This window comes from Glycine max, chromosome 13, assembly GCF_000004515.6.
Source record: "Glycine max cultivar Williams 82 chromosome 13, Glycine_max_v4.0, whole genome shotgun sequence".
NCBI lineage: Eukaryota > Viridiplantae > Streptophyta > Magnoliopsida > Fabales > Fabaceae > Glycine > Glycine max.
In genome coordinates this window covers 29,139,305-29,166,198 of record NC_038249.2, presented here as the reverse complement: position 1 = coordinate 29,166,198, position 26,894 = coordinate 29,139,305, and the positions used below count along the sequence as shown (strand labels likewise).

General features: G+C 33.3%; 2 protein-coding genes across 4 annotated transcripts; one reads left to right on the top strand and one right to left on the bottom strand.

Annotated features, from left to right (window-relative positions):
• Positions 1 to 1,329: 1,329 nt before the first annotated feature.
• Positions 1,330 to 10,190, top strand: LOC100802436 (helicase-like transcription factor CHR28). Of its 3 annotated transcripts, XM_014765642.3 has the most exons (13): positions 1,330 to 1,867; positions 3,237 to 3,315; positions 3,497 to 3,943; positions 4,054 to 4,224; positions 4,360 to 5,138; positions 5,239 to 5,310; positions 5,801 to 5,878; positions 5,970 to 6,852; positions 7,186 to 7,316; positions 7,517 to 7,738; positions 8,166 to 8,792; positions 8,911 to 9,120; positions 9,715 to 10,190. In XM_014765642.3, exons 1-13 carry the CDS (start codon positions 1,736 to 1,738, stop codon positions 9,817 to 9,819), a joined length of 3,936 nt encoding a protein of 1,311 aa, XP_014621128.1. In that variant the 5' UTR covers positions 1,330 to 1,735; the 3' UTR covers positions 9,820 to 10,190. The 3 variants fall into 3 exon arrangements, with proteins under 3 accessions (XP_014621128.1, XP_014621127.1, XP_003541550.1); XM_014765641.3 differs by having other exon boundaries at positions 3,545 to 3,943; positions 4,054 to 5,138; XM_003541502.5 differs by having other exon boundaries at positions 4,054 to 5,138.
• A 1,694-nt stretch (positions 10,191 to 11,884) lies between these two features.
• On the bottom strand, positions 11,885 to 13,103 carry LOC100793956 (monoglyceride lipase-like). The gene has a single exon (NM_001253242.3). The coding sequence runs from the start codon at positions 13,043 to 13,045 to the stop codon at positions 12,071 to 12,073; it is 975 nt and encodes a 324-aa protein (NP_001240171.1). The 5' UTR covers positions 13,046 to 13,103; the 3' UTR covers positions 11,885 to 12,070.
• Positions 13,104 to 26,894: the final 13,791 nt, after the last annotated feature.

Genomic DNA, 26,894 nt, shown 5'->3' with positions numbered 1-26,894 from the left:
CAACGTTTATTTTTTTAATCTTGAGTCGTTTACGTGAACAATTGAAGATGGTTGAAGTGTTATTCTCAGTGAATATGTTTTAAAAAAGCACGTAACGTTGAAGGCATATTTTGCTTTGGAAATTGTAACGTCCTTTGGATATAGACAGAAGGCGAAATTAGAGAAGAGAAAAGGTGCGAATCCGACGCAGCAGCCACGCAAGGGCAACACAAATGATAGGAAAAGTAGCACATTTTATCCGAATAATTATAAAATAGTAGTGGGGTCCACACCACCAACACCACCGACTTGTCCATATTAAGCAACTAACACAAACACTGTTTTTTCCTTTCCTTTTGACTGGTAGCTAACTTCTGCACGTAAAACACCCGTGATCATTTTCCAACTCACCCTTTTCTTTAACCCCCATCCTTTCACACTTTCACCTGCCTTGCGTGATCTTAATAATAACGTCCCATAAATAACCATCTAAATGCTAACTTTTACTCAACAATCAACATAGTAAACATCTAAAAACAATAGTTTTGTTTTAAGGCTAAATAGTTTTAGTCATAATTTAGTTCGAGAAAAAAAATTAAAAAATTAATTTAACTATTTTGTCTTTCAACTTTAATGTTAATGACCAATTATTTTGACATTAAAGTATTAAATCTTTATACTAATTTGATATTGAAATTTCAAAGAGACTAAATGTATGTTTGAATCGTCCATGAAATAATTTTAAATCGAGATTACAAAAACAAGTCCACTCATGCTTATGTGTTAAAATTGCCTCATACTTTGTGCTGAAACAAAATTGTCAGAATTCCAAACACATACTCATGTCGTGCATACAAAATTAAGATGACACAGACAAAAATGCAGGGGAGAGGGTTTGATAGGTCATATTTTGATAGGAAATAAGTTCATAGCTTGTAGGCATGAGACACTAAATGTTCAATTTTATTCATACTAATTTTTTTAATATTATTTATACTTTATTTCTTGTCTATTTTCTCTTAAAATAAATAAAAAAATATATCATTTTAATTTTACTCTATTTCTTCGTTTTCAAATGATTTCTGTTGTATCTTCATCTACTTTAATTTTTCTCATCTAAATCAAATATAACCTAAATTGTGACCTTATTATACTTTTAGGATGAAAGTCACCTGTCCCTTCAAAACAAATGAAAGTCGCCGTTTACCCATATATTTAATTTGGAGAAAAGAGGGCACGCGCGCATAGATCGCGTGAGGGAATCTGGCTGTATATTTCTGGTCAACAATATTGAACTAGCAGTGTGAAAAAACATCGTAAGCGAATTAGAAAAACAAGGGAGGGGAACAGACCAATGATAAGGAGCGGCGCACGACTTCTTAACATGCGCACCCTTCCGTAACGAACCCAAATCGTATTTAAACTGCGCACACTGCGTTCTTCACCTTCAACCACTCTCTCTCTATAATTTTTTTTTTTTAATCTTTTTGATTTGATTCGCTTCTAGCTTTTTTCCTGACTCTAAATTGGGACGAAAAGTCGAACCTTCGAAGAAACTCAGAAAACTCAGAAACCATCGCTGACTCCGCAATTTTCGTCGATTCCACACACACTCTCTCTTTTTTTCTCCGCTATGCGATTCGATGAAGTGATTCTGAATTCGGAGCAAGAGTTTTTGTTTCTGCGGAAGTGTAACAGCTTAAGAAAGCGCTTTTAGGGTTTTTTTTTTGGTTGTTGTTGTGGTGGTGCTGTTGTGATGGCGGATGCTGATGTGGACCTTTCGGGATTGTTCACCGGTAATGCCGACGAAGACGACGACATGTTTTATATAGATATGCAGACGGTCCAGAAGGTTCTTGATGAAGACGACGATTGTTACTTTCAGGAGGTAGGGTTTCTTCTTTGCCAAAAACAGAGTGAAATTCCGAATGCTGTGATTGTGTAAGGTTTCTCTGAAAACTGAATCAGTTATTGAACCATGCCGAATGAAGTGTCTTGTGATAGAAGAATTGAAGCTTTAGTGCAGTGGCAACGTTAATTTAATTTTTTTCCTATTTATTTATTTATTTATTTATTTTACTCTTTTGAGTTGAAGATGTAATCTGCACAGAATCAATCCGAAGGTCAGTTGTTTTTAATTTTTTTTGCCACTAATAATTAATTTTCTTTAGATAACTATAGTTTAATTTGCTACTGTATTTGATTATTTATTTATTGTCTAGTTCATCTAAAGTAAGAAATTCATGGCAAGGTTATTAACAATGCAAAATTATATAGTTGGACTGAAGTGGTAGGAATAGGATCCAAACTTGTCAGCACTAAGGTTTTCTATTGCTGATTGGTATAACTCAATGAAGCATGCGGTGTGTATGACCTAGGAATGATTTTTGTAAAAGAAAAAAAATGGTCAATTTTCATGCAAGGACATGGAGTGTGTTTACCGCTAGGCAGATTTGAAGTGATTTTGTTTAGAAAGAAAAATGTGATGCACAAGTTATTTATTTAGTTTTTGAAGCTCATTGCTTCTGTATTTTATACTCACAGTCACTGGACAATGGGAAATGGCAGTGACGTGTCAATCTAGTGTCACTTAGTTCCACTTCAAGTGTGAAGGTCCTGATTACCTTCCATGCCTAAAACCATTTTTTATATTTAAGAAATGATAACTAATCCATGTAATTATCGTTACAAGTGAAAATGTGTTATAATGTCTCGGTCCTGGGTCATGTATGTGTTACTCTGTCAGGTTCAACATTTTGGATATCAGGGTATATTTCTTTAATATTGGGCTGTTAGGAAGAGAAAATGTTGTAAATTTTTTCACTCCTTTCATTCTTTTGAATTGCTTACTAAAACAATGAAGGATATTTGTTTTATAACTGTTTTGCCCTGCTGTCAAACTTATCTTTGCAGATGGCGTTGTGTGATCCTTGTAGCCAACCTCACCTAGTAGGATAAGGCTTTGTTGTTGATGTTTGTTGTTGTTTTCATATTGATGAGTTGGTGTTCTGCTTGGAGTTTGGGAAGCTGTATCGTCTATCACTTTATGTTATTCATAGAAAAATAATTGGGCCTATTTTGTATTTAATTTTTTTTATTTGAAAACAAAATTTAAAGGATTGTCTTATTTTAAATCCAATCCTGTGATTTTAGCTCTTTTCAGTATCATTTTATGCTTTGGTACTAGTTTTTTCAATTGCCCTGACTTTTGTATGCTTGATATTATCCTTATACCTTTTTATTTTATGTCCTAGCAGAGTAGTCCCGAGGATTCTTCATCAAAAGATGTTTCACCTAGTGAATCCGGCATTCATGACACTTTTCAGATACAAAATGGTATGTAAACTTCTGTGGTTTTTCCTGTAATATTATTTCATATACTTGTTGGTTGCAATTGGTCTGTCAATGACGAGAAATGCACATCTTGGTTCTTGAGTTAATTCTTATTCATGGATGTAATATGAGATTGCTGATATTAATGTCTTGATTTGGATTGATTCCTTTGCATATTCATTAGGGTCTCAAGTGCAAGAAGAACCTCATTTTTCTAGGTTGGGCCTTGCAGATTCAGTCACGAGCTGTTCTCCATTCTTCTCAGATGTGTCAGATTCTGGGGTCAGATGTTCAGTTGGTGTATCTGATTCTGCAGCAAATTCTATGCTAGATTGTGAACGTGAAAGTGAACGTGAAAACCGGGGACCTCAATCTCAGGCTTGCTCTTCCCCAAAAGCTTTTCCTGGTAATTTCAGTGACTCATTCTCTCCAGGTGAAAGTCATGAGGTTTTCTGCACAGAAAGGACCGGAGTTTTTAAACACGAGATACCTGCTTATAGTGTAGAAGCAAGTTTCCCCAAGGCACAGTCAAACAAAATATCAATTTGTGGAGATAATTTGAATCTGAGTATGTGGATTGGTGAAAATGAGAGTCAATTCAAGCATGTGGGAGAGGATGTTGAATCTGAACGTATGTGAAATCTTCACTGGGTTATCATTGTGAATACTCTCAAAATTTCACTTTAGATCATTGTATATCTGAAACTTGGGCAACAATCTGATTCAATTTTCTACTTGCAGATGCTTCACTCAGTTCTATTGTTGACAATGATGATGTAAATGCTGAAGACATCATTACCGGAGTTTCTGGGCAACAGGAAAATGACTCATGTACATCTTTTGAAGCATCATTTATGGATGCTGATAGATCTTTGCATGTCACTACCTCAACTGATTCTACTATTGGTCAAGGTTCCCATGTTTCCAGTGATTTCATTGACTACCATGTATCTTCAAACTGTTACCAGGGAACATATCATGGACCCTTTGTTGCTGACTCTTCTCTTGGTTTTGTGCCTAATGGTATTTATTCTCAATTGTGGCCAGATGAAGAAATGATGAATAACATTAAGGCTGAAAATGTGGAGTTAAATGCTGATATTGCATGTATGAGTAATGGCTTGCCCTCAAGCACTACTGGGTGGATGCCTTTTCAGGATAGTCAAATTATGTTAGCTGATAATGGTTATCCATCATTTCATTCTGGTAAAGTTAATGTTGATGACATGTCATCACTGTCTCTTTCAGCTTGTGCTTCATACATGTCATATGGAGACCATTACCAAAACAATTTTCACTGTGATGATGCTGAGTTCAATGTAGGCCAAGAGGTGAAAGAAACACCTGGTATTTTTTCTTCTGTAGGGTGTCAGGCTTACCAATGTTTTGAGAATGAGAATAATTTTGCAGTTATATCTGGGATATCCAATCAATATCAAGATAGCATTGGTGGAACGGCTAGTTTTCAAGGAAACTTGGACAATTTGAATTTAAAAGCTGCAGATATATCTTGGACCCATCCCCAAGCACTAATTACCAATGAGCAGCAGTTTGGTAGTGTTAAGAGCGAAGGAGGGATTCAACATAACTTTATTAATTCTCATCTTTCAAAAGGAAGAACTGAGAATTTCTATGTTGAGGAAGACCCTGATGTTTGCATTATTGAAGACATCAGTCATCCTGCTCCGACGAGTCGATCTGCAGACATTGGGAATTCCCTTAATATATCTCAATCTTCTAGATATGTTGATTCCCAGTCTTACACGGTTGGAAGTACAAGGATGAAGGCATGTGATGAACGGAATATATTACGAGTTGCATTGCAGGTTGGCTCTTTTATTTTATTGTTTTTATCCTTGGTAGCTGTTGGAAGATATGGGAATATTCTTCTCCCACTGCACATAACTCTTGTGTGGTTCATTGTAGGATCTATCTCAGCCAAAGTCAGAAGTTAGTCCACCAGAAGGATTGCTGGCAGTTCCTCTTTTAAGACATCAGGTTACTATTCTTGTCCGTTTTTTTATAAATATAAATCTTTTTTATTATTTATTCAATGAATGAATGAATCAGTCATATCGATACTTATGCTATGTCACACACTCACACACTTGAGCACACTCTCCTTGTGTTTAAAGATCTGAAATTTCTAAGTTGCCATTATCCTAAAGTTCATTGTCATGTACTTTGATTCAATTCCTTGACAATCAATAATTATTTCCTCTTATAATAAAAGAAAATCAAATTTTCTCAGGGATAAGATTGTTTAGAAAAGAAAATCATCATATATACATGTAAATTGTTTGGAAAAATTGCCTTGTTGGATTATATGTGACAAGAACTTTGGCGTACTTTTCAAGTGTCGAATTCTGACTGCTGACTGGATCCTGTGTATATTCAATCCCTTTTTTCCTGAAATGTTCTGATAACTTGCTTTATCTGTATATTTGGGACATCCAACATTTCGACTAATTGTAGTTGTCCTGGTCAGAGAATTGCTTTATCATGGATGGTTCAAAAGGAAACATCAAGTTTATATTGCTCAGGAGGAATTCTTGCAGATGATCAGGTTAGTTGCCTGCATTTTTAATGTGAGATTATAACTAATTGTTGATGTGATTTTCTTGTGCCTTGGTGAGTTAAAAAATTTTCTCTTGTAGGGACTTGGAAAAACAGTATCAACTATTGCATTAATATTAAAGGAAAGACCTCCATTACTTAATGGGTGCACCAATGCCCGAAAAAGTGAATTGGAAACTCTGAATCTGGATGTGGATGATGACGTGCTTCCTAAGACTGGTAGAGTAAAGGAAGAATCTAATATGTGTGAGGATAATCCAAGTAGATATCCAACCAAGAGCATGAGTTTGTTGAAGCAAGACAAGGGAAGGCCATCTGCTGGGACCCTTATTGTTTGCCCCACTAGTGTCCTGCGCCAATGGGCTGAGGAGCTGCGTAGCAAGGTAAATGGTCAGGCAAGTCTCTCTGTGCTAGTATACCATGGAAGCAATCGGACAAAAGATCCTTATGAGGTGGCTAGGCATGATGTTGTCCTAACAACTTATTCCATTGTCAGCATGGAGGTTCCTAAGCAGCCTCCAGCTGACAAAGATGACGAGGAAAAGGAAATTTTTGAAGACCCTGCCACAGCAAGTAGGAAAAGAAAAAGCCCTTCCAATTCTAGTAAAAGTGGCAAGAAAAAATTGGATGGCACAATTCTTGAAGGTGTTGCTCGGCCACTTGCAAAGGTGGCATGGTTTAGGGTTGTCCTGGATGAGGCCCAGAGTATAAAGAATCACAAAACTCAAGTTGCAAGGGCCTGTTGGGGTCTTCGTGCTAAGCGCAGATGGTGCTTGTCAGGGACTCCTATCCAGAATGCAATTGATGATCTCTACAGTTACTTCAGATTTCTAAGATATGACCCTTATTCTGACTATGCATCATTTTGTACTAGAATTAAGAGCCAAATTACCAAAAACCCAGAAAATGGGTATAGAAAGTTACAAGCTGTTTTGAAGACAATAATGTTACGCCGGACCAAAGGTTAGATTTGATTTATCTGAATGCATGAATTTCACATTGCCAAATTAGTTGGCTATAATTATTAGTTATTTCCTCAGTTTGTCGTCTTAGTCATAAAGTATAATTCATTTGACTTTCCAATATGTTTATCACTTTAATTTGTATTCTATGCTTTATTACATTACATGGACAGAAATTGTAGGCATTGGATTGAATTATAGAATTTTTCATTTTATCGTTTCCTTTTCTTGTCTTGTTAGCTATTGCATTGTTTGTGGGCTCATTCCTCTAAGCAATCATCAGTTGTGCTAATTTTGAATTTCCCTGGAACCATGTGATGATCATTCTCTGTAGGTACACTTCTTGACGGGGAACCTATTATTTCCTTGCCGCCTAAGTATATAGAGCTGAAAAAAGTTGATTTTTCTATGGAGGAACGTGATTTCTATTCCAAACTAGAGGCTGATTCACGTGCACAGTTTCAGGTATGGTTTGTCTTTACAAAGGAATCTCATGTGACTTCTATAATATTTTATTTGTAATGTGGTTGCGCCTATTTTTCCAACTCAAATCAAGTGGGAGCATTTGATAATAGTATTGTTCATGACTTCATGTAAGTATATTTTCTTGGTAAGCTATTTTTGAAGTCCACTATTGACATGTGCATGATGTCATGTCATGTTAGGAATATGCTGATGCTGGAACTGTCAAGCAAAATTATGTAAACATTTTGCTGATGCTTCTGCGCCTTAGACAAGCTTGTGATCACCCTTTGCTTGTCAAGCGATACAATTCAAACTCTCTATGGAGATCTTCGGTTGAGATGGCAAAGAAGCTTCCTCAGGAAAAACAGATCTCTCTTCTGAAATGTTTAGAGGCTTCCTTGGCCCTCTGTAGCATTTGTAATGTATGTATTTACCATCCTTTAGTATTTAAAAATTTGGATTTGTGTGACTGCACATTTGTGTGTGAATTTGTTATTTGTTAGCTTGAGCGTAAACTGGTTAGTTGTAATTATATATTAGTTGTTAGGGTCATAGAGTCATAGGTTGTGCTTGGAATGGGTTAGAGTAACTGAAGAAGTTAAACTCAAGAGTTGAGTAAAAATGGATGGAGATGAAAAAGGTTTTGTTTGGTCTTGTATTATTATTCCCTTGCAGAAAATGGGAAAAGATGACTGAGGATTATTTTTATCCTCCTTGCTTACTTGAGTGTAAAGGACTTCTATAATTGTTGTATGCCTGTATCATCCACATCAACCATATTTATTGCCAAAGTGTATGTCCTCCCTGACTCCTCTGCTCTACCTTTCCCATCACTTGTTTTCTGGACAGGATCCTCCTGAAGATGCAGTTGTTTCAGTTTGTGGCCATGTTTTCTGTAACCAATGCATCTGTGAACATCTTACCGGCGATGACAATCAGTGCCCTGCTGCAAATTGCAAAAGTCGACTGAGCACATCTATGGTATTTTCAAAAACCACACTGAACAGTTGTCTTTCTGACCAGAGTTGTGATAATTCACCCAGTCGCTCTGGTTCTGAAGTGGAAGAATCTGAGCCTTGGTCTGAAAGTAAGCCATATGATTCTTCAAAAATAAAGGCTGCACTTGAGGTTTTGAAGTCATTGTGTAAGCCACAGTGCTGTACACCAAAAAGTACTTCTGAGCATGGCACTTTCAGGGAAGATAATGATTGCCCTAGGAACCCCTCCATTGCTAACAATGGGAAATCCTTAAAAGATTCTCTGGAGAGTCAAAATTTGTCTGATGAGAGTAGAAGCTCTAATGGTTCAGTTACTGTTGTAGGGGAGAAAGCTATTGTGTTTTCTCAGTGGACGAGGATGCTAGATTTGCTTGAAGCGTGTCTCAAGAATTCTTCGATTAACTATAGAAGGCTTGATGGAACAATGTCAGTTGTTGCAAGAGATAAAGCTGTTAAAGATTTTAACACTTGTCCCGAGGTTAGTAAAATTGTAGATCCCTTAAAATCATGATTGAATTTCTGGTTCCCATGCCATAAAATTGGTGGCAAGGTAGGTACATTGAGTGATGAGGTTTGACATGTTTCTTATCTTGTAGGTAACCGTGATAATTATGTCTTTGAAGGCCGCCAGTCTTGGTCTCAATTTGGTGGTAGCTTGCCATGTTCTTATGCTAGATTTATGGTGGAATCCTACAACTGAAGACCAAGCAATAGATAGAGCACATCGAATTGGGCAGACTCGTCCTGTGACTGTTTTACGGTTAACCGTGAGAGATACAGTTGAAGATCGTATCCTAGATCTGCAGGTAATTTTTTTGCCATATAAAGTTGCTTTTAATAATTTTACATTGTGTTCTAGATTTATATTGTTCTAGTTAGCACCTAAGTGACATGACTATGTCAAAAGCCAGTTTAATACCTGATATTTGAAACTGTGTCTGCAGTTGGTTTATTAACCTAGAATGATTTGTTGTGGGGGAAGTTAGTGAGCTAAATAATGTTCCTGGCAGCGGATTAGGATGCTTCTGAACATACATCTGCACTTCTATATGAATATGCTTGTTTCACTATCAGTTCACACATGAAGACCTTTTTTGTTTTTTGGGATGAATGGCTTAAAATATATTATGTGTAAGGAATTGTATGAGCTGAATAATGTGTGCGGTCTTTTGCATAACAACGATTCTTAGTTGGAGCTGCTCTATCTGGGCAAATCTTGAGTCATGTGACGTGCTATCTGACAACTGTTTTGGTTTAAATGTTTTGATCCTTAAAATGCTAGTTCGCTAGCACACTCTTTCTACTGAAAATTTCGCTGCAACACATTTAGAATAGTTATAAAAAAAAGTGTAAAATGTAGTGTGGTTGCTTATGCAAGAAAATCTTACTTGTTCTTGCAGCAAAAGAAGAGAACGATGGTTGCATCTGCATTTGGGGAGGATGGAACTGGTGATCGTCAGACTCGGCTTACTGTGGATGATTTAAAATATTTGTTCATGATGTGATTAGACATACATATTTACAGATATAATTACATTTTTTGGATTGGTGATTTTTTGACCTGGGGACAGGTGTCATCTTGGGTGTCTTTCCGGTGACTGCTGAAGAAACAGAAACAGAAAGAAACAGAAACAGAAACAGAACATTTTCTAACAAAGGATTGGAAGTGGTAACAAGGTTGCATTTGACTTTTGACATTCAGATTATATGAAATGTTTATATGGTGCTAGAATGAGATGTTTCATTCTTTGACCTGGAAATTTTAGTTTAATCTCACATCTTTGTAGGATGTAGAGAGCAGTAGCATATATAGCAACATAGAAATTTTTTATGGATTGTTCTTTTCATTGTAAATAATATAGAAATTTTTGCTTTACCATTTTGCTCCTTTTTATTGCTCCATTTCGTGTCCAGTTTTTAAGTGCAATGTCGCAGGTGAAAATCGATATCACTGTTACCATTGTGTGTGTTGTGCCCGGGAGCGGGTTGTTCCAATCCAAGGTTTGATTGTTAAAAGGGTAATGCTCATTCAAATAGAATTATTGTTCAGAAAAAATTTATTGGGTTATGAATTTAATTTAAAACCCTTGTACATCTCCTTGCTCCATGTATACATTGAGATTACGTGGAGCTGAACAACTGAATGTTTTTGTAAACCTGCATTTTATCGAATAATTGTTGATTTATTGTTACTGGTTACAGGAGTTTTGGATAATTTTAAGTCACATTAGGAATTTCTTGTTAAAGAAAACTGGTCCAGATTTGGAATTAGTAGAAAATTAGCAGTAGTTCTCAGCTGAGATGCATCAGAAATGCATGCTACCAGCGCATGCGATTTCCTTGAGGGAAACATTACCTATATGAGTAATGACCCAACCACCTGAACAAACTTGGAAACCTGAAAGAAAGAAGGAACAAAAAGGAGAAAGGAATCTAATGCTTGTTGCTTGAAAAAAAGTAGGAAATAGCAATGAAAAGTAGTCTTAAGGACAAAGAAACGACTTGAAAGTTGAAAGGTGGATAACTTAAATTACATTTTTAATCCCCATATTTATGAGGGACTTTTGTCTCTATTATTCTAACATCTAATCCCTATGTTTTGGTGATTATACATTTTAATTAGAAAAACAAATTCTCTATTCCCAAGTGTCGTTCAATAATCAATGAGAAAATAATAGAAGTGTGACGTGGTATTGATTTATATAGGCTGATATGAAAAATATTAAAATAAAAATAGAAAATAGACTTCCACTATATTTTGAGCTTTTTTAATTTAAATTTAAATTTTTTATACAATTCTCTTTCAGTTTATAGACGTCTCGCTTTTTTTTTTTCTTTTTTCTTTTTATAGAAGTTTATAAAAGTAAATATCACGTTTAAATGTAATTTCGTTATTCTACTATTAATTATTTAACAAAATTTGGAGTGAGGTACATCATAATTAAGAAACATTTTAATTTACTTTTATTTTTGAAAAGGGAATAGCACTTTTATTAGCTAGAAATAGTGCCATTCAAGGCATTACATCAACACGTGACAGAAGATCAACTTGATGTGTATGTCCTCAATCGCTGGAAGATAAAAAAAATTAAAAAATTAACTTATTAAATTAAAAAATTCCAATAAAATTAATTGTAAAATTAGTAAAAGTAAAAAATAATAAAATTATAATTTTTTTAAAAAAATAAAAAATAAATATATCAATGATAAAAGTAAAAAATAATATAAAAATTTAAAGATAAACACAAACATTTTAAAAAAAAATATTATTTCAGATAACATATATTAAAAAATACTAAAAAAATCTTACTTAGCAATAGTTAAATAAAATTTTCAGTAAATAAAAAAATTAAAAATTAATTAAAATAACTTATCTAACATAATTTTAATTTTTAAAATAGTTTTTTTAAAGAGATAATTAATAATGGAAGTTAACGAAATATTTCTACTCGAGAGTGATATACATTTGCAGTGAAGATCATATTGCCAAAACACGCACCACTTAGTCACCACCCACAACACAACATGCCTTCAAAACATGAATTCTGTACAAAAAAGACCTCATGTCTGTTTAAAAGTAACATTTTTTTCTTTCATAAATAAACAACAATATACAGACCATTCATCGTTATTAACGAAATTTCATCAAAAGCAAAATCACATTCACCCAATGACCAAACCAAATGGAGTAACAATCAAACAAACAATCCTTCATTCACTATTCAACAACTCTGGTTTGTTTTGTTTCCTCCTTTGTTACTTACACCTAGCAACCAACCACTCCAAGATATCGTTCCTAACAATCTCAACATTCTCATCAGTTTCCCCAAACAGCAACGAATGCATCATCTCCTCATAAACCTTAATCGTCTTATCGTCACTCCTCGCCTCACGGTAAAGCTCTCTACTCACATTAGGGTCAGTAACAACATCAGCACTTCCATGAAGCACAATAAACGGAAGACTCACATCACAGAGCCTCCGACTCAGCAAATCTGTGACTCTAAGAAGCTCCACCACAGTCCCCAACCTGGGCTTCCCGCGGTAACGCAAAGGGTTCATGTCGGCGATGACTTTTTTGTGGTCAACTTTGACGGACTTGTAGAGAAGATCGGGAGTGGGAACAATGGGGAGAGTGGGGAAGAATCTTGATAGGAAAGTGAGGATTTGCGGGATTGGCCATTTGGGTCGCACGTTGTCGGAGATTTTGCACATGGGGGCCACCAAAACGGCACCTTGGAAGGGTTGAGATTTGGGTTCCGTTTCGGAGTTGACGAGGTGGATGAGGAGGGAGATTGCGGCGCCCATGGACTCGCCGTAAAGGAAGGAAGGGAGGTTAGGGTTTTGGGTTCTGATGGAATTGAAGAAGGAGAGGCAATCGTGTGCGGCGAGGTGTACGTTAGGGACGTAGGCTTTGAGGCCCTGGGAGTGGCCGTGGCCCTGGAGGTCTAGGGCGAAGCATGAGAAGGAGTTTTGGGCGAGGAAGATAGGGGTTGATTGGAAGGTCCAGGAGATGTCGTTGCCGTAGCCGTGAACCATGAAGATTAGGGCACGGGGAGGAGTGTTAGGGTTTGGGAGCCAGGATCTTGTGAAGAGTTTGAGGCCTTGGGGAGTGGTGAAGAAGGAGCTTGTGGATGTGATTCCTTGTTGTTTGTAGTAGTCCTCTTCTGGGGTGAAGCCCCAGTAGTGGGGGTATGTCAGGAGCTTTTGGTCTTCTTTTTCTTCTTCCATTGTTGCTCTCTGATGATGCTGCCTTTGTGGCTGTGCTTTTGTGTATTGGTCGTGTCAATAGACAATTGAAAATTTTCAAGAGGACATTGTTTTTTTGTGCCTTTCGGCTGCCTAGAGTTTAACCAACCGGTTTGGATAATTGGATTCAGTTTTTCTGCCCTGTCAAGACTCACTTGGAAAGCTACTATTTCCACTACTACTTTTGCTATTTCGACTACAATGTTGATGAAAAGACATCTCTGTCCTTGCCTGTTTATCCCCCACATCCCCTCTCTTCGTTCAACAATTCTCCCCACCCCAAATTTTCATTTCCATTTTCTCACCTCAAACAATTCCACCATGGTGTCACTTTTCCTATTGTTCAACCATCTTGGTGTCGCACCACTCCTCCTCCCCCTCTTCCAGATCCACTAGTGTCATCACCCTCCCCTGTCTAGATTCGAGCCTTCACCAATGTAGACGTCCAAATATGAGATTGTGGTGATGAGGGACATCAACGAGTTCTGTGTTGTGCCATGCCACACTATTGTATGTCGTCAAGATTCACACACCCCACTAGTGTTGATGTCTAGATTCGATCTGTCTCGAAGTTGCTTCGTTCAACCCACCCATGTTTATTGTTTTTGGATTTGTTAAAAGTTTTGTTGATGGTGATCAAGGTTTGTGGTTTCAGGGTGGTTGTTGTTCCAATATTGGGGATGTTGAGCCATGGGTTTGGGTTTTGGTGGTGTGGTGGAAAAAAATTAAAACAACAAAAATACAATTCTATTGTTATATTATTTTTCAATCCAACTATCTACAACAGAAACACAATTATGTTTTACAAGCAAATACTGAAATTGTGTTTCCATGGAAAGAACATTTTTCAAAATTAATAAAAAAATTTACCAGGTGGGTAGTGTTAATAGTAGCTCCCCACTCACTAATTTTAGAAACTAATTTTCAATGTAGAAAAAACTTTTGAAAACTAATATTTCTAAAAATATGTTCAAGGAAATTAATTTTCAGAAAAAATAATTTTATCCCAAAAAAGAATAAAATAGTGTGTGTGTGTGTGGGGTAGTCATTTTGGCCCATATTAACATATGCAAAAGCCCATATCATTTTGGCACATGTTCTTTCATAGTCTTCAGCCATAAACAATTAAGGAAGCAGATGTATTTCTTCTCTTCTTTCTTTTTCACGAAAATAAGTTATTTAACTTAATTTCCTTGGTAGGCAGTATACACTATAGAGTGAGTTGGATTGAGTAAAAAATAGTCAGACAATCAAACTGACCTAAGCCAATAACCTTTCAGTCTAAAGGAGTTTAGACTTTAGAGTAATGTAATGTAAACATTCAACGCAAAACATAATCCATGTAAGTTGGGTAACTTAAATGATATCCACATATCAATTATCTACATTCTTTTTTTTACCTCCAAGCTAACTATTGTTTGATAGTTCCATATTTAATAATCCCCACCCACAAATGCGCAAATGGTATACCTAAAACCTAAATATTATCCCTTTCTGGTCAAAGCATTTCTTTTATCATTATAAAGCACCTTCAAGTAGAATTATAGAGCTAGGTCAAGATGTGTATGACTCATTGATGGTGATTGGAGGCAAAATACAATTAATAAATTTCATTTTAACTTGTTTTCTACTTTCCTTTATATTACTGCCGATGCCTAAGGTGGACCACTGTGACAAGTGGTTCACCATGTATCATTATTGTACCATTTATTGATGACCTTTGGATAATCTTTAGTGCATAATCTTACCCTACACCCACCTCCACCAAATTATTTCTTTTGTGTCCCTCCCCCTCTCTCATCCGTTCCATTCTATCGGAAACCAAAATCACCACCGCTCATCACTGCCGGAGGCGATTTTCCAGTGACAGTGAATCCCTTCTCTTTCTTCTTCTCCTTCCTTCACACTACAAAACTTTAGAGATGTCATTATTAACTCGCATGTCACGTGCCACCGAAGACGACGGTTAATGCAATGGAAAAGGTGATGGGTAAAAAATTAAGGAATAGTGAAAAGGAAAACACACTGTGGGTAAAATATTAAATGATTACATATTAACAACTATGAGTTTTTTTTACCAAAAAAAATCTCTCTCCCTCGAGAGTATGTGTGCAAAAGAGCTAATTTTGTTCGTACAACAAAAAAACAGAGGATAGAAGTAGATATAAATTAATTAATTTTAACCATATATATAACAAAATAATTTCTTTTACTTTCAAACACACTCTCTCTCTCTCTCTCTCTCTCTCTATTTCTTTGGTACAACTCTTAGAGCCACACTTTACAACTTTGCATATTCACGTTATGTCTTTTTTGTACTTTAATATATATTTTCTTTTTAACAGAACAATTGATTATAACTTCAAACACAGCTAATTTTCACTTGCAACACAATTGTGATAGCAAAATTGTACAAATGGCATTACTATTCTTTGTTGACTTTGGATTTGATAAAAAGAAGTGTTAACAATGTTTTGCTCTGTTTGCAACTTCTATTCTCAATTGTAATTATTTTCATTTATATGGATATGAAGGATAAGAGCTGATAGTGTGATAGAGAAGTTATCTGATTTTCCATTATCTGGTCAATGCAGATCCTCACGCACAGTTTGATCCTCATGTGCAAAATGTGTCTTTTCGTGTGTCAGATTGGTCAATATGACAGCCACTTAGAGACATTTTAATATTACTTTTCAAATAGGATCATAATAGTGCTCAAGAAGTAGTACTAACTTGTGATGACAAATCATGTTGATTTTTATATTTGTCTAACTCACCACACTATATATGTTGCTTTGTTAGCTACTAGATACTTTTTTCCTTAGGATGAGTCGTACCTTGGTTTGGAAAAATCATTTCTAATTAATTAAATTGGTGGCATGTACTTATAGACCTGTTTAACAAACCCAAATACCTTTGTGGGTTAGGATTTGATAAATTAATGTTAATAGAATTATTATTGAACTGTTAAATGTGATTGAAATGTATTTAAAATAAAAAATGAAAAATTGAAATTTGAATTTTGTGAGAACTAAAATCAGCTGTGCATGAGTGTCTTTAGGTTCTATGCCAAGAAATCCAACCTAACTCTCATGTCTATATATATTACTGCCACTGTCTTAGATAAGTCACCCGATAGAATTCTTATTACTCAATCGTCCAAGTATCTTTAAAGGTATCTATCCATTTTTTCATAACATCTCAGCTATGTCGGAGATCCAAACTCAAGAAAACTCAAATGATTTATCAAAGTACATCAAAATCAACCTCCTCAAAAGTGATCATTCTCAAATATTTTATTAATTAAAGCTAGAGGTGAGAACAGGTTATCAAACATTTGAATTTTTGAGGAAAAGTTGATCTAATTAAAGTGTAAAGTAATCTTGGCTTTCGACTACGGAAAACTCCGAATGAGGAAACATGTCTTTCTCTGAGTGTGGTAGGAATCTAATTTCATTTAAAATTTCTACTTTCAGAATATAAAATCTGTTATCTATAACCTGTGCAGGGTTGTAACTAAATTAAATGGATGAATTACTCCTGATACTTCAATTTAATCATATTTTTCTATAAAATCTATTTTTTTTAAATGGATGAAGCACTCCTGGTACTTTAATTTAATAAAGTATTTAAATTTTAAATTAAATTATCAACACAAATTTTACTAAAAAAATATACATATAGAAGAAAAGGACTAAAAATTACTTCACAAATAAAGTATAAAAAAACTTCGTATCCCATTGCCCAGAGGCTCTTCGCTATGCGAAGGTATGGGGGAGGGATGTTGTACGCAACAAAAATGAAGGACTATGTAAAATTTTAAATACTCGTTTTAGTGAAGAAAATAAAAGCAAAACTGCTACAAGAGTAGAAAATTTTGTTTTTAAACATCATGTAGGCAATATTTCTTCTTCTGTTTTGATGTCTTAATTGAATTTCTATAACTTTTGGGAGCCTCATCACCCCCTTGTCATCAACAAAACTCGAGCATTGCATTCGGACACCTTTTTCTATTAGAGTTGTGTATGAACTTGAAAAGTTTTGGGCATGTTCCACCATATTGGGTAATTAACTCGCTTCAGAAAGGTTTTAATTATTATGACTGAAACACAACACAATTGGAATAAGAGATGTGGGGTGGCACACATGTAGAGTAAATCATAAAGGTTATCAAGGTTAAAAGTGGATCACATGTTTCATAAATCTCACTAAATTTAAGAAAATGTGTTGTTAAATATTTCTTTTATATATATTGATTCTTGCCACTTTTATACCATACCTTTTTTGTCCATTATTATTCAACCTGAGACTTCTTTCACACTCTTTCGTGCTTGTATCGCGTTCATGTTGATCCCCACTAGCTTCCTTCTTCCCCCAGCATGCAACCCTTTTCTGCTTGGCCATTAACTAATAAGAATTTTTAATTCATTTGACCTAATAAGTAATAAGAAATTTTAATTAATTTGACTCCACTTCCTGTGTGGATAAATTTATCTCAATCCTATCTCGTTAGAAATTAAGTTCACAGACCTGATCACTGAATAGAGTTGTTAAATAAAATCTTAATTTTTTTTTGAAAAATTATGAAGAGAATATAGAGGTCAAAGCCTATACACAAGGTTTTAGATATTCGCATTATGGCATCGTGATGTTGGTTAATATCATAGTAAATTACAATCAATGTAATTCCAATTATGATTTTGAATAATTAAAAAACTTTAATGTTGTGGCCTAAATAACGGTCATAGATAATTTCTTATAACCTTGCACCACTAAAGCAAACCAACTCTGACCCTTGACAAAGTACTGTAACACTCATGTTAATTAGTGTCTAGTTGGCATGCGAAGACGTGTCACCTTTTGGATCAAGTTAAATGGCCAGATAGCAATTTCGGATGTTGCATTTTTCTCAAAACATTAAAAAAAGCCAATGAGCTTAACACTGATTGCATTTTTGTGCAATAATAATAGTCCCTCTTAGTGGTGCTGAATCGATCAAGATATAAAATAATATTAAAAAATTGAAATTACTGTTGGAATAGGTGGATATCTATTGGCCAATAAATGCTTAAGTTGAAAGTTATGTGTGGCAAATTCTTTGTTGCCCTTTTATGGTAGGTTTGGCTAATGTGTTTGATATAACTCATTTCATTACTATACACCTAAAAGACATATAACTTGCCCACTTACCTGAGGATTGAGGTAAGAATCAATACCGTCACCTAAGATTGTTCTAAATGTCTCAAATTAGATAAAACTTACCAAACTAGCTTTGCTTTCACATCTGTCATTTTCGTCGTTATTCCGTGACAATCGAATTGAGGAACTATACTTTAAATTCAAAAAGCCAAATAGAAGGGCAAAAGGAAGAAAATTAATTAGAAAAGAATATAATAAAAGATGATATGCATGATATCCTATTATTCAACTTAATAAAGTTGGAATCCAAGTCATTCTTCAACAACCAACTTGATATTATTTCTTCCAATATGCCTCTCATCAGCACTTAGGTTTTTCTCCAAGTTCAAGAGTCATAACGCACAAGGTTCGCCACAAAAACCCTACACCTTTCTACTTTGTGATGATGAGATTCTCGAAAGCGCACATCTATAGCTTTTTTTTAAATTTTTTTCCCCTTTGTTATATATATATATATATATATATATATATATATATATATATATATATATATATATATATATATATATATATATATATATAGAGAGAGAGAGAGAGAGAGAGAGAGAGAGAGAGAGAGAGAGAGAGAGAGAGAGAAGCGACCATTTTGGAATATATACCACAATGCATTTGCCCTTCCGTGATATGATCACAGACCAACAAGAATATGGTCATTGGTCAATATATATAGAAAGATAAAATTAAGATATATATTGCATGCACTGTGATCTTGTGTAGTCTTTTCAATAAGACTTCACAGAATAAAACTTCGCGAACATTGCTAAATTTCATTAAAATTATTACAGAGTTCTTTTTGGCTGTAATGGATAGAGTTGATGTTATTCACTTTCCTAAGATAGGGAGTATCATAAAACCAATTAAAGAAAAAGGATTTTGAAGGTAGAGAATAGATCAAATCCAGTTCATGCTCAATATTATCTCTAGAATTAGAAATACAAAGTACCTTACGTAATCCAGGGACAACATAACTGGGTTTAGAACTTTAATTTTAACTTGCTATCGTAAAATTATTTTTTTAAAGATTTATATAGGCTGTGATATTTTTTTTGAAAGTTAGTAGTTTGTTTTCTAAGTATTATATATGATTTAAATAATTCATATTTAATTAATTAAACAAGTTAGAGCTTGTTGCGAAATATTTAACCATGCTGCAGCAAAATTTGAAGATTGAGTATGTATTTTTATTTTCTTTTATAATTAATTTTAATTAATATATTTAAATTGATCATGAGTAAAACAAACAAACCTCTTCTCACTATGCTGTTGTTGTTGTTACTTTTTTTATATATTTATTTATTAAAATATATATGGAGATACTAAAGATGTGGAAACGGATAAAAGGTCACTTCTAAGAAGCCACATCTGCAACGTTAACTACACTTTGATATTAAATATTGCGAGTGTTATCATGTGAGCAATTGCATCATTGACTTCTACTGTGTAAAGGAATGAATAGAAAAAAAAAACACATTTTGGTACATATGCTATCAACCCTTCTTACATATGGGAATACGTATGCACGCGTAAAAAAAAGCTGAATTTAGACCTAAAAAAAAGAGGTGAAATTAACAGCAATTACATGACAAATGTGTGTAGGTATATCTATTAAAATAAACGAGAAAAGCTAATCTCTAAATTGATAATTGATACAATTTATTTATCAAAATTGACAGAGATTTCATTAATAATCGGGAAAAATACAAATTACTTAACCACACGTACTCTCTCTCTCTCTCTCTCCCCCCCCCCCCCAATATACATTTTTTCTTCATTAAATAGAATCACAACAATCCTGTTTATTTAACATATTAAATTCGAAATATACATGTTATAGCGTTGAAACACCAATCGCCCTATCATCATTATTAAATCTGAAGAAGGTTACAGTGTTAATTCATAACAATAATAAAATAAGTTACCAATAAGTGATTTTCATTTTAAAATCCAACTCATACAGATGACATGATCATTTGGGGATGATCCCTGAATCCTGATGAGCCAACTCCCCTTAGCAAACGTATATATAACATACCTTTTTCATGAACAATTTTTTATCAGCAAACATTTACATGAAACTTAGGATTTGAATCTCTTCATAATAAATATGTAGTATATTTTTTAATCAATATATATATATATATATATATATATATATATATTATTGAAAATAGTATGTTTGAAATTTTTTTCATATAAGTATACATACCCAACATTTTGTTATATAAAGTTATAGATGAGTATGTAATAATTTGATATGTATGTTTTGAAGAATGAAATGTTCCATTATTTTTAGAATTGAGAAGTGAAATATTGAATGATTATTAATGGGTGATAATTAATAATCATTAATGAGTGATAATAATTATTAAATATATTCTTGATGGTAGAATGTCTATACATAACACAAGTATTTGATCCTTCAGCTCACCTGTTCTAATTTCGTCTCATACATCCTCTACAGAGAGACTACTGAGAGCTTGAAAAAATCAAAACAAGATAGCTCTTTCATAGATATTTTAACATGCACAAGCCATTGGATCATTGAAGGTTTTTCAATATATATTTGTTTTTTATATATTATATCCTCATTCTATTTACCTTTATAATTTATGAAATTTTAATTTACTTTATGCATGAATATATTCTAAAAAAAATTTATTCTATATATATATATATATATATATATATATATATATATATATATATATATATATATATATATATATATATATATATATATATATGAAATCAAATGCATAATATTATGTTTCAATTATGAAATTATATATGAGAATTCTATTTATCATTGTATTATATCTTTGATCTTGAAATGCATAATATGATTTTTTTTCTCATATGATTAAGTTTTATGTCTAAGTGATCTTTATAATTTTGATTAATTATGGATTAGCCACAACATCTATAATTTGATTAAAATTATATATTAAGTTGTTTAAAGATCATATAAGGAATTAGACATAATATTGTGATTAATTGTATTTTATATAATAAATTTTATCCCAAAAGAATTTTTATTATATTTGTATAATTAACTGAGATAAAATGACATTATTTTTCATGGTTTACCCACAAGAATGGCGAGGTATGTATAATTTTTCAATTTTATTATAAAATAAATATTTGCGATAGAAAATTAAATTATTTTCATGTTGTACCCGTAAAACATGAATTTGAGTATGTAATTTGATTATTCTATCATAAGGTTTAATTGTTTCTTATTGAATTAAAAAATTAGTCCACATGCAATTTTTATGTCACAAGATTCAATTTGCTAGTATATTTACATTAGTAAAAGACACAATTAAGATTAATATGCCTCAAATTTTGACATAAGCCTTTGGGTTTTACAGCTTCTCAAACTGTTAGTTTTTCTAATATTCAATGTGATGTTCCCAAATTCAAAGGAGATAACTATAAGATATGGAAAGAGAGAATTCTTCTGCAATTGGGGTGGATGGACATAGACTATGCTATAAGGAAAGACAAATCACCTGCAATCACGGATGAAAGTAGCCCAACTGATGTTGCGCTATATGAGCGGTGGGAGCCAATGGCTCAGCGTGATGTTCATTAAGAGCAAAATCTCGACTGGGATACATGGTTCTGTCGACCAACATGAAAAGGTCCGAGACTTGTTAAAGGTCATTGATGATCAGTTCATCACTTCAGATAAGGCTTTAAAAGGCACCCTGATCATGAAGTTCTCCTTTCTTCGGTTCACCAATGTGAAAGGTGTGCATAAGTACATAATGCAAATGTGAGATTATTCAGCTTAACTTAAGAAACTAGAGGTTGATATGCTTGAGTCATTCCTGATGCACTTCATTTTGAACACCATTTTGTAGGAATATAGGCTGTTTAAGATTTCCTACAACACACATAAGGACAAATGGTCTATCAATAAATTAATGACCATGTGTGTTCAACAAGAAGAAATGCTTGTAATGAAGATGGGTGAGAGTGCATTGCTGACAACTGCTTGTGGGAAGAACAAAGTAGCTAAGTCTCAAGCTAATAAAAAAGGTAATCGTAAAATACCACCTTAAGCTGATACTAAAAAGGTGACAAAGTATTTCTTTTGCAAGAAGAAGGGACACATGAAGAAGAATTGCCCCAGATTCCAGAAATGACTTGAGAAGAAAGGTAAATCAATCTCATTATGGAATCAAGAAATGCCAAGTTTCTTGAAAATGACTTGATCAGTGGGAGTGATCAATTGAGGGACTTAGGTTTTGAAATTGATTATATAAAGTCTCAACCTTCCACATTAAGTGAAAGATTGATTGTAATTCATGCCCCTCAAGTTCAAAGGGATGATGAACAACACATGATTGACATTCCAAAACCTGTTGCTGATAATCCAGTAGATCAAGTTGATAATCAAATTCCTAAAAATGATGAACAACCAGCTAAACAACATGATCCCCAAGAAAATATTGATGCAACATTAAAGAGTCTACTAGAGTAAGAAAATCAGCTATTCCTAGTTATTATATTGTATATTTACAAGAATCTGACTATAATATTGAAGCTGAAAATGATCCCGAAACTTTTGATCAAACCATGAGTTGTAAAGAGTCAAATTTATGGTATAATACCATGAAGGATGAGAAGAATTCCATGCAGAGTAATGGAGTTTGGAACCTTGTAGAGTTTTCTAATGGGGCAAAGGCCATTGGTTGTAAATGAGTTTTTAAGACCAAAAGGAATTCATTAGGTAACATTGAGAGATACAAGACAAGACTCACTGCTAAGGAATTTACTAAAAAAAAAGGAATCGACTACACATAGAATTTTTTCCTGTATCTAAAAAAGATTCTCTTCGTATTATCTTGGCATTAGTTGCTCATTTTGACCTTGAGTTGCAACAATTGGATGTGAAAACAACTTTTCTTAATGGTGATTTAGAGGAGGATGTTTATATGAAACAACCTAAAAGCTTCTCCTCTAGTAGTGGTGAATATTTGGTTTGCAAGCTTAATAAATCTATATATTGTTTAAAACAAGTCTCCCATCAGTGGTATCTTAAGTTTCATGGGATAATTTCTTCATATGGTTTTGATGAAAACCCCATGGATCAATGCATATACCACAAGGTTAGTGGGAGTAAAATATGTTTTCTTGTTTTATATGTAGATGATATTTTACTTGCAGCCAACGGTCGAGGTTTGCTACATGAGGTGAAACAATTTCTCTCTAAGAATTTTGACATGAAAGATATGGGTGATGCATCTTATGTCATCGACATTAAGATTCATAAAAATAGACCTCGAGGTATTTTAGGTCTATCATAAGAAACCTATATTAACAAAATTTTAGAGAGATTTTAGATGAAAGATTGTTCGCCAAGTGTTGCTCCCATTGTGAAGGGTGATAAGTTTAATTTGAACCAATGCCCAAAGAATGACTTTGAGAGAGAACAAATGAAAAATATTCCTTATGCTTCAGTTGTTGGAAGCCTCATGTATGTCCAAGTGTGCATAATGCCTTGCATTGCTTTTGTAGTTGGAATGTTAGGAAGATATCAGAGTAATCCAGGTATTGACCATTGGAAAGTTGCTAAGAAAGTGATGAAGTACCTTTAGGGGACCAAAGATTACATGCTTATGTATAGGCAGACAGACAATCTAGATGTGATTGATTATTCAGGCTCAGACTTTGCTGGCTGTGCTGACTCTCACAAATCAACATTTGGATGCATTTTCATGATGACTGATGGAGCTATTTCGTGGAGGAGTGTTAAGACGACTTTGACTGCTACTTCTACCATGGAAGCTAAGTTTGTCTCTTGTTTTGAGGCTACATCCATGGTGTATGGCTTAAGAGTTTCATTTCTGGGCTGAAGATAGTTGATACTATTCCAAGGCCTTTGAGAATTTTCTACGATAACTCAACTGTTGTCTTTATGGCTAAGAAATACAAAAGTGGAAGTCGAAGTAAACACATTGACATTAAGTACTTAGCCATAAGAGAAAGAGTAAAAGACAAGAAAGTGATCATTGAGTATATAAGCACTGAGTTGATGATTGCTGGTCCTTTAACTAAGGGCATGCCATCGTTTAAATTTAAGGATCATGTAGAAAGAATGAGACTTGGTTCCACTTTATGATTGCATACATACAGGTTAGAGTTAAAACTTTTATATTGTCATATTTTCTCATATTCAGGTGCATATTGATTTATTTGAGAAAAAATATGTTTTGGATCAAGAATAAACATTGGGTTTATTCATTAAGTTTTATTACCACTTTGAGTATATTGCTTGGGAAATTGAACATATTGTAATACATGGATGATATTACTCGTTATAAGAGGAACTGTCACTATGATTTGTATATTCATTTCTTAAGAAGATTGAGCATTCACATATTTTAATCATTGAGTCAAAACGTTTGGACCAAGTAAGAAAATGTAATAATTTAGTTTGTACGTTTTGGAAAATGAAATGTTCCATCAGTTTTGGAATTGAGAAACCAAATATTGAATGACTACTAATGGGTGATAATGACCAATAATGAGTAATAATGACTACTAAATGCATTCTTGATGATAGAATGTCAATATATAACACATGTATTTGGTCTCCGAGTTCACCTCTTCTAATTTCTTCTGATACACCATCTATAGAGAGAGTGAGAATGTGACAGAACCAAAGCAAGACAATTCTTTCATGACAATGGTTGGAAGTATATTTTGATTTTTGTTTTTCTGTATTTTATTAATGACATATGTTTCATTTTGTAATTTGTAACATTACATACTAAATTTTTTAGTCTAACATAGTATTAGTACATAACACACTTACAATGCATACTCTGTCAATTTTGATAAATAAATGTGATATAAATTATTTTCACAAAAAAACATATGATTTGATCTTTATGAACATTTTTTTCTTAACGCTTATTAAAAATATTGTTAGAAACTTTTGGTAACATTTAAAAAATATTATCATATATGAATATATGCAACAAAAATATTTTTGCGATATTTTATCAAATGTTATACATAATCTATATTATTAATAGTTTTAACAACAAAGACTATACATAACATTTGATCAAATATCGTAAAAATATATTAATAATATTTATTTATATTTTACAATATTTTCTAAATGTTGTAAAAAAAATTTAGTAATATTTTTAATAAATATTAGATAAAAAAATATTACTAAAGATTGCACGTGTTTGCGGTGAACAACTAATACTACTAATTAGTAATTACAGCATTTCTTATACAAGGAAGAACTAGAACTAATTACGGTCAAATTCCAACCAATTACAAATAGATTCTCCTTTGCTCATGTCGATCATGCTTGTCCATTCTTATTTGCTATTCTTACATCATGGAATCATTTTGGAAAGCAATAAAAGTAAATATATTTTGGAAACCATTTGATGGATTGATTACGGAATAAAAATAAGAATAAAACTAAGAAGGAAAGATGAATTATGCTATCGGATACAAATACTATAATCTAATTAATGAGGTATATGATTTTGAAATTTTCTCCACGAAGCTCCTTTGTTCCTTTTATTCTCTTGGTCATGTGGCAATTTTTTGGTTCCAATATTTTGATATATGTTTTTCAATTTGGCTGTTTGAAAAAAACCACTTGATATATGTAATAACAAAAGTATACGTCCTTCCTAAAAAAAGTATATATCCATTGGTTATTAAATTTTCTTTTGCTGAAACTGTTCTACTGTATTTGTACCAAAGAAAAAGCGAAACCTATTAATTCCAATATATGACATACTATCGAATCTATTTGGATGGATAAGAACAAACAATCATATCATTTTTTTTTTACGATCAATCATATCATTTAATATATATGATATGAAATATAATTGTTTTACTTCTAAACTTTATTTTAAGACAGAAGTGACACTTTTTTTATTAATAACCGATGAAAAATTAGAAGGAAAGACTGAAATATACATTTTAAAAAATACAACAAATATTCTGATATCTATACGTTTTTAAAGTTTAAAGGCCAACCAACACACATATCACATATGACAAATTTGACTTTTCCATTTTTTTATTTGAACAGTAATTCAATCTAAAGTGTAACTATAATAATACTGTATATCTATCAAACCGAACGAATTGGAGTGTTAATAAACCTGATCTCTTTAAGTAAGATATCAGGTTTAAGTCTTCTGAATGAAAATAAATATAATTAAAATAAGAGATTTTATTAAAAAAAAATCAATTAAATTTTTCGATACGAAAGATTAGTCATTAATAAAATTATATAGATACTTCATAATAATATCATGAGTATCAAATAAAAATAAATTTATTCATGTATGAACATGATATTCATGTTCAACCACCCATATTATCACAATTGGTTGTTCCACTCACTCTTGTTCCATACATGAATATGATCTCGAAGCTACCTAAAATCCATGAAAAACGTCACATAGCATCTTGAGGCAAAAAGGAGAAGAGAGATAAAGATGTGTTGCCAGGTAGGGTGCTCTCATCCTATCTACTTTTTTTCCCCAAAATTTTCTACCCATCATGAGGCATAGTGGAACCAAGTAATTAGTATCCTCCTTTATCACTCATTATAAATAGATATGTAACTCTCTTT